Source organism: Lepisosteus platostomus, chromosome 1 (assembly GCF_059453375.1).
Source record: "Lepisosteus platostomus isolate fLepPlt1 chromosome 1, fLepPlt1.hap1, whole genome shotgun sequence".
Classification (NCBI taxonomy): Eukaryota; Metazoa; Chordata; class Actinopteri; order Semionotiformes; family Lepisosteidae; genus Lepisosteus; species Lepisosteus platostomus.
This window is the reverse complement of record NC_142611.1, coordinates 1,203,102-1,211,636: the sequence shown is the minus strand read 5'-3', so window position 1 is coordinate 1,211,636 and position 8,535 is coordinate 1,203,102. Positions and strand designations below refer to the sequence as shown.

The window sequence follows — 8,535 nt, the reverse complement described above, 5'->3', positions numbered from 1 at the left end:
GTTCATTTGGTTGCAAGTAGTTTATTGATCCTAACATCCCATCCGGGAGCCCTGGGACAGATCCAGGCTGCTTCCAGGATGTTTCTGCTTCACGCCCTGAAGACCCAGCCTGCCTGCCTGCAGCAGGGCTCATGGGAGGACATCTGGACTTCAGGAGGATCCCAAGAGAACTGCAAGACTCATTGTGTCAAAGAAAAGTTTCCAGCGTTAACAGAATATCACCGCTTTTGGATTTTTGGCAGCATCAGAACTTAAAATAGAAAGTGCATTTGGCTGGTCCAATTTGCAGAGAATAGATCCAGGATGTCTGGTGTCACATTTTGTGGTTCGGTTTTGCATTCTTGCTCTTTCCTCACAAACACAATGAGATTCCACCCCGATGCTCCTCCTGGGAACTTTCATTTCAGTCAAGGGCTCTAGCCAACCTGGTTATAAGAACAGGGACACGGAAGCTGCACATAATGGTCATTATCCCTACTTTTACCCTCAGGGAGGTAGAGGAAGTCTACAGTAGCTGCTTTCTGTAACCGAACGTCACAATATAATAAAAGCAACACAGACAACAGTAATAGATATAGGCCCCTCAGATTGGGTCAATTTCAGTCTTAATCGATATGTAGGACGTGATTATTTTTTTAGTTATGTTTTATTTTTAATGCTTTAGAAAACATTTGCAAAACACCTAAGGATGTATTTATAATAATAACAATAACAACAAGTATATTTTATAAAGCACATTTAAAAGGATTGAATTAAAAATGCTTTATAATATATACAAATTTGACAAATTATTCTGGTTTAAAGTAATATCTTTTACCTTCAGTTTCTCGATTAAATTCTATACTGTATTTACACAAACTGAGAGGATTACTTTATTTATAAGACACTTCAAACAGACCAAGCATTTCAGTACAGGTACTGTACATCACAAGCACTGCACACAGTAAATCCACATGAATGACAAAGTTATTTTACTCAATTTAATAATTGGAAATAGGTATGTTTTTATTTATTATTATTTTTGCTCTAAAAAACTTGAAATGTATATATACAACTTACGTAGACAACTGTTCATTTTCAAATTATTTAAAATATTTTCAGATATTTTTAAAAGCATTTGTATTTTGGTGAACACAAATAAAATAACTACAAATCATCAGAAAGAAAATAAATAATAAAATTGAAAATCTAAGTGTTTTTATTAATTAACTTAATAACTTCATTGCATAACTTTACTAACTCTACAAGTGTTAGTCAAAAGGAAAAAACAGTGAAAAGTGCCGGAAAGTGAAGAGAAATTTGTATTTCCGATCAAGCTATTAATATGAGACAGAACTGTAGACTTTCTTTTGTTATTGGGTATTAAAACATAGTGTTAAAAGTTTAGAAATATGTTGAATGTATGCGTTTTTCACATGGGAGTGTACTGTATGTGTTACCTGGTCACAAGCAAACAAGAAGCTCTTACTTGTGAGCTGAGTTTCACTGTGGTCAGCTGGACATGTACACATGAAAGCAGAAGTTTCACCTGCCCACAGTTCGTCTGCGGACACGACACACAAATCAAATCTTTCATGGTTTTCATACAAAGCATATACGCAAATGCATTCCTATTTCACTTTGTTTACATGTGTTGTGGGCACCAGAGTGGCCTCTCTAATGATGACTTTAACCTATTGCTTGAGAAAGGAGAAAGAAAGCAGAATCCTAATTTCCTGCGTTGTTCATCCTACTACAACCCGAAAAAGCTAAATGAACAACAAGATGACCAAAAGCTTTCTTCTGAAGAAGGGGAATATGCAATGATTCAGTACACAGTCTGTTATCTTGTACATCGCATTTATAAAACCTTAACAAATCGTGAGATTGACACATCACTGTGTTATACCCTGTGACCCGACTGAAGGTGCTGCTGTGGTGCACTGAGTGAACTACAGCCCAGTTTGACTTCAGCCAGAGGCCATCAGTCTCTGTCATGAGAGACAGTGACAGACACCTCTCTCAGGCTCCCACCAGCAGTGATAGTGCTAACTGCACTGCAGACTGCAGAGAGGGGTCAGAGGGTCAGAGTCCGTACTGCAAGTGAGATTTCAGCTGAAGCAAAAATCTTGAAAAGAAACGACATGACTGTTAAACACGTCACGTCCCTCCTGTCTCTCTTCAACACCTTCACTTCCAGGCTTTGGCTGATGTATTGGACACTCCCGCACACTGAGCCCCATGGAGAAGGGGCGACATTTCTGACTGAGGAGTACCGGAGCTCTGCCGTCTGGAAGCCCGCCTAGGAAACGGGACACAGTGACAGGCACACGAGGTTGAAAGCATAGAAGCAGATTTGCATGATCACCATGCAGTCCCCTCTGTTGGACGACAGGGATGTGGGCTCGATGTAGGTGATGTCGAAGTTCGCTATCTTGAGCTCCCTCTGGCAGTAGGTCCCGCTGAGCCGCGTCAGGCAGCGAGCGAAGGAGTACTTGGCCGCGCAGCTCAGGGCCTCCAACTTGTGCACTTTGTCAAAGTGCATGTCGAAGAACGGGTCATCCTGGAATGGGAGAGGAGGGAGGAATGCTTAGAGATTTCACACAGATGTACTGGGGGCTCTGTGGCTCAGGATCTGTGCCTGTGGCTGGAAGGTTGCCGGTTTGAATCCTGTGGCTGGCAGAGGAATCCTACCCTGTTGGGCTCCTGAGCAAGGCCCTTAACCCCAGCTGCTCCAGGGGTGATGTACAATGGCTGACCCTGCGCTCTGACCCCAAGCTTCTCTCCCTGTCTGTGTCTCGTGGAGAGCAAGCTGGGGTATGTGAAAAGACAAATTCCTAATGCAAGAAATTGTATATGGCTAATAAAGTGATCTTATCTTATATAGACAGGCCTGTTACACAGTGGTTTTAACCTGGTTTACCCTGGCTGCAGCAAAGCACTGGTCTCTGGTCTCTGGGAAACCGAATTAGATTGAAAAGGCTTACCTAGTGCTGTGCCTAGAATTGGCACATTTTACCAGAATTTGGCGGGTAGGAAAACCACCTGATAGTATATAACATCTGTCTAATGTAAAACAGAAAGCCATGACCTGCACTTTATGCTTTATCTCTAGGTAGGCAAAACATTTTTTTTGGCATTTGAGGAGCCTTGATATGAAAGATACAAAAAAGAACTGTCCCCGTTATATAAACGTATATAATATAACCAATATGTTTACAGGTTCTCAGAATTAGCACATAAAATGTATTGATAAAGAACAAGACTTTTCTAGCAGTTTCTAGTCAGAATGAAGATTACTGATGATGAAAGTTCAATCAGGTTTCTCAGCAAGCACTGCACATGTGGAAAAGAAATCACAAAGCATATTATTAAAACAAGAGTTAACAAAACAAACAAATTTCATCAAATAAATTCATGCTACAGGGTTACAGAGAGTGTTAAGAAAAAAAAATAACTTAATGTAATGTTCGTGAATTGGAACTCTGATCAATTCTAGTGAGAATCCAACCTCAGCAGTAAAGAAGCAGCGCAGTACCCTGGAATATTACTTTAACCAGGGCGGCTCACCAGATCATTGTGAGGAGTGAGTGCATTAGATCACTATTAGATGGGAAGGCATACTTGTCTCATTCTAATAGTTCCAAACGACGGAAGAGAAGCACAGAGTGCTAGAGGAATCGGCTGGGAGCACTGTCTCTCTCTGCCTAACCACAGAGCCCTGTCTCCTCCATCAATTCTTCATTAGTGGCTAGCTTCAAAAAGGATAATTGCTTTGGTTCCCATAATTATCAAAGACATGACTTGCACTTTGTGCTTTATCCCTAGGTAGGCAAAAACCTTTTTTTTTGCATTTGAGGAGCCTTGATGCGGAAAAGCAATAAACCCGATTGTCCCTTTTCCTTGCCGTTCTGTAAATCTCTATTTTGTCACCCATGACATTCATAGAAAGATGACATTAGGAGTAAAACCACTGTACCAAATAGAAAAAAGAAACCAGATAAACCAGGGGAAAGATTTGATTTCGTTTCTCTTGTTTTTTGCACGTACCACAGAATAATATTGCTCATTCTTGCGGAGTTGGAAATGCATGCTTGTTATGCAGCACCTAAGGGACTGGTGACCAGTGCACTTCCTCTGTAATTTTTCATCAACACAGACCCGATATTGTTACTGAATCAAGCTAATTAGTTAATCAAGGTAAATATGAATTATTTGTTTGCATATACACAATATTTCAAAAGCTACCTTTTGCCTTTTCTTTGTAAGAAAAAAAATGGATGTACGATCCTTTTCCAGCTTTAATCGTATTCACTTCCCTTATTACAGTGCTGTGACGTCGATCTGTTTTTAGGCAGCCAGGTTTGCCAATGCTCTGGGGGTAGAAAATATGACTGTAATTGAACTTTTCTGAAAAAAGAAAAGTTCTCATAACATAAAGCATGGACTCAGCTTGGAGTACTCTGTGCTGTAACGACTGAAATATCTGTCTTCTCCAGAGTGTTATCTTGTACAGAAGGAATGTTGAGGGAAATTCCACTCCGTTTCCTTCCACATCAAAGGCCATCAGCAGCAGCTCTTGTGCGCGGTTTACTCCTTTAGGGTTACCAGCCTGTCAGTTAATGCCCTCCTGAAACCTCCTGCTCGCGAGTAGCTAACAATTTACACCAGAGACTTTTTTTCTTCAAATTTACTGTGATGTGCCCATCTCCACACTAAAGTGCAGGGAAGTACAGTCTTTGGAAGTATTGCAGGAGTTGTGATTGGTGATGATATATACTGTATGCTGGATGCAAATCCTTGGACCAAACAGCCAAGCAGACGTGTAATAAGCACTGTATAGGCCTTGCAGGAACTAAACGCACTTTAATGGTGTTCAGGTTTTGCAGTTTTGGAAAAGAGCACATACTGCAGGGGTTCCCCATTCTGGTCCTGGGCTCTGCTGGGTGTTGTTCCACCTGAGCCCTCAACCAAATACTTGGACCCCTTGATAGACCCGATAATCGGTGTAATTTAAGCTCTTTATTTGTGTTCTGTTCCTACACCAGCTGGAAGCTGCATTCTAACTATCGTGTTTCATTAGTCATGTTAAGATCTCCAATCTTTGAATAGAAAAAAAATCCTGAGAAGGTTCCAACCAAGCAACGTGTGTTTGAGGATTTTGAAATCGAGAGATCAGCAGTGATAGGAACGAGCCGACGAGTGGGTCCCCAGCACCTGGACTGGGTACCCCAGGCTGTAAACGTTTCCTTGTTTTTCTTCCTGTAGGCAGTAAAAGTACTGTGAAAATCGACATTACATACTCATGGAAAAAGGCGAACTGTAACGCTTTAGACAAAGAATGCCTGCGCACAGAAATAGTCGCCTGTAAATTACTCGTTGCAGTGTAGTTCTCGAAATACGCCGTCAAATATTTCAGGGAAGTAGCCCGAACTGTACATCCTCACATCTGAGCTCCGAATCGTCGAATCGCTGTTGAGATTCTTTATGATCAAACGAAATAGACTCAAGCACAAACTCCATTGTTTTATAATAATAATAATAATAATAATAATAATAATAATAATAACCTGTAGGACAAAATGAATATTTTCTATTACTTTCATATGGAATAACCCAAGCAGTGTACAGGCTTACAGTGTCGGCTTCTCTCCCGTCAAGTAAGACCAGATCCTTGAGGAACCAGGACTGAATCTTCTCATAGGTGTCGTCCAAGCCCGACCTGACGTATTTCACCAGCGATATCAGGACGTCCTTTCCTTTAGTCACTGAAACCAACACATTTATTAAATTACCGTTAGGAAGGACAACATGTGTTTGAGAATGTACTGTCTTCTTTTTTGTGAGTGAAACCTTTTTAAACAATTTTACATCTGTGTTTCTGAACACACATCTCTTGTCAGATTACATCTGAGCCATCGCAATTACAAGGTGTGATTATCGCGGCATTAAAATGGTTAGACCAGTAGGGACCATAGTAGTATTCCAGGCAGCTTACACACAATTAAAATAATTAAAAATATTTAAAATAATTAAATAATTTTAAAATGATTCAATTTTAAGCAAGGTAATTGTTCTGTGATGTGCAAATATTTTTTGACTGCATGAGATTACAATATACTAATAATCTATTTTAATTCAATATAACTTCATTGATCATCATCGTGAAGATATATTTAACTTAAATTTTATTGAGTGTGCATTTTATCTACTTCATCTATTTCATTTCACTTACAGGACATTTAGTTTCCAATTTAACAAATTACAATCGACTAAAGCACCAGGCCATTCATTTAATTATTTTGTTATCCTGGTAACAAACATAATGTTCTTTTTCCTCATTTCTTTCACCCACAGCACACGAGCGAATGTTATTTCTACGCCATATCGCGCAAATAGCGTAAACATCTCAGTCAAATTCGTTTTTTTCTTAGTGTTCATGGCTTACTTACCCGACACGCAGAGAAAGTGTCTCCCTTGTGCCGAGTACACAATTTCAATGAACTCGTCCAGCCTCTGTCCTTCGGGTCTAAAGAGCCGTTTCTGCATTTCCTCTTTCAACAAGGACGACATTTCCAGAGCTCTGCGAGGGGCCAAACCGTGTTGAGCACAGAGTTTAATTTACTCCACAAGTTGTTTTACTTCTCTTTTCAAAATATCAGTTGCACAGTCATTTATACAGTCTGAATGTAGCCGGAGTGCTTGTGAAGTAAAGGACACACTTCTGACTTAGTGTGATTAATGAGTCCTTTTCTTAAAAGTGTCCCCAGAGGAATATACAGCAGCTACGTCTGAGTAGTTTAGCAGGATTCTTTTTTCCAGAACAGATATTATTAAAGCTTCAATTAGATTCCATTATAATCACTGAAAGCCTGGCAGCGTATTGATTGATGGAGTCTTCCATTAAGGATTTAGTGCCGTAATTCCTGAAGGCACGTCATTAATAGCTCTGAACTTTCAGAGCTCGAAAAAAAGTCGATTATCATAAAAGGTTTTCTTGCAGCAAAATTATACAAGCCTTTTAAAAGTTACCATCGTGGAATCGAAATTTTCAACTCAAGCCTTTTTAGTGCTGGAGATTTTAATTTTCAGTTCCCAGCTCTTCAGTTTCCTAAAAATTGCCTGGAGCTGTTCTATTTCTGTTTTGCTTGTGCAGAAGCGAACACTTAAAGTTATAAAATACAGGGATTGCAAATTGATTCCAGTGAAGCTCACTCTAAGCCTCTGTAAGGAGTGGCCTTGTGAGGAGACTGAGTCTCTTGGTTTTCTGAGGTGCTTCGGGTTTAACTGTCATAAGGGATCATAAGGGATCATTGTCACGTCATGAGAGATATTCACAAGGGATATCCAAACACTGCACGTTGTTGCCTATTCGTGACACAGACAGAGAATGGCATCAATAATACATTTCCCAGCAAGTAGACCCTGCCCTGGATGGCATGTTAAAGGAAGGAAGAGATCAGTTCTTCAGCACGGCTATGACTGTCATCCCTCAGCTCTTGCAGGAGTGTGAACAATTCCACTGGGGTCCTCTTGTAGCTGGCAGGACCGCTGCCTGGGAAACAGAATTACAGGGATCATCAAACGTTCCAGGACTCTGGATCATGATGACCACGATGAGCAGGCCAGCACTCTTCACCTGAGAGCGCAGCGCCACCGAGGAGCAGGGAGCTAAGTCAACATCACTGTCCGGACTCTCAGTGTCCATGAATCCCAAAGCTCTGAAGTTTCTCCCTGGGGTTTGATGAGGCTGGGAGCATTGACTCACTGTCAGTCATGCCCAGAGGTTCATTTAAAATCAAAAGAACAAAGAGAACTTGATGTGCAGGGATAACTGTTAAACAGACAGAAATACAGTTCATGTCACTGGTAAAAAACCTTGTTTTCATTTTACATGTTAACTCTTGCAGTTCTGCAATATCTGACATCTAAGGGAATTTAAACAGCTTTTCTGATAGCTTAAAGTCCCAAAGATAAGAGGTAATATTGCCAAGTATTTTTTATTGTATTCACATTCTTGTACTTTAAGATCTGCATTTGTAACTGCAGATCAGTCAGAAAGTTGAAATCTTCTATATATCATTGCATGAGTACAGTAGCAGTAGCTTACTGACTAAAGTAAAGGAGCTCCAGTGGAGGCAATATGAAACCAGCAGATGAACAGTTATCCAAAATGCACCTTGTGCCAACACTATGTATTGTATTATGGTATCCTATTGCATTACTGAAGCTCTTATGATCACCTGAGGTCATGCCTGTACTACCTGTGTCCAACACTTGGTGGCACTGTGGTGCAGAAGGCTTGTTTTCACAAAAGGAACACTCCAGATGTCTGTGTGGAGATGGCTTGATCTTGGTTGCTTCTGTGGGTTTCCACGTAATTGTCTCTTTCTCTGTAGTGGACTGGAGTCTCATCCTGTGGTTCTGGGACAGGCTTCAGCTTATCGATAGTGGCTGGAAATGTTCAAGCCATGGTCCACATGAAAGGCCTTGAGGGCAAAAGAAATATTCCATAAATCATTCATATAAATTGCGCTGCCTCACACCGTCAGCAGG

General features: G+C 40.6%; 1 protein-coding gene across 1 annotated transcript; it reads right to left on the bottom strand.

The window, feature by feature from the left end:
- Positions 1 to 848: 848 nt before the first annotated feature.
- On the bottom strand, positions 849 to 7,980 carry exoc1l (exocyst complex component 1 like). The gene is made up of 3 exons (XM_088633454.1): positions 6,432 to 7,980; positions 5,617 to 5,747; positions 849 to 2,542 (listed from the first exon to the last, which is right to left on the bottom strand). Exons 1-3 carry the CDS (start codon positions 6,550 to 6,552, stop codon positions 2,282 to 2,284), a joined length of 513 nt encoding a protein of 170 aa, XP_088489580.1. The 5' UTR covers positions 6,553 to 7,980; the 3' UTR covers positions 849 to 2,281.
- Between the last annotated feature and the right edge of the window lie 555 nt (positions 7,981 to 8,535).

Excerpts from the sequence above, each read along its gene's own strand:
- exoc1l (XM_088633454.1), bottom strand. The coding sequence starts at position 6,552 with ATGTCGTCCTTGTTGAAAGAGGAAATGCAGAAACGGCTCTTTAGACCC. Across the intron at positions 5,748-6,431 it reads ACACTTTCTCTGCGTGTCGG|TGACTAAAGGAAAGGACGTC; the intron begins GTAAGTAAGCCA and ends TGTTGGTTTCAG. Across the intron at positions 2,543-5,616 it reads ACGGGAGAGAAGCCGACACT|GATGACCCGTTCTTCGACAT; the intron begins GTAAGCCTGTAC and ends CTCCCATTCCAG.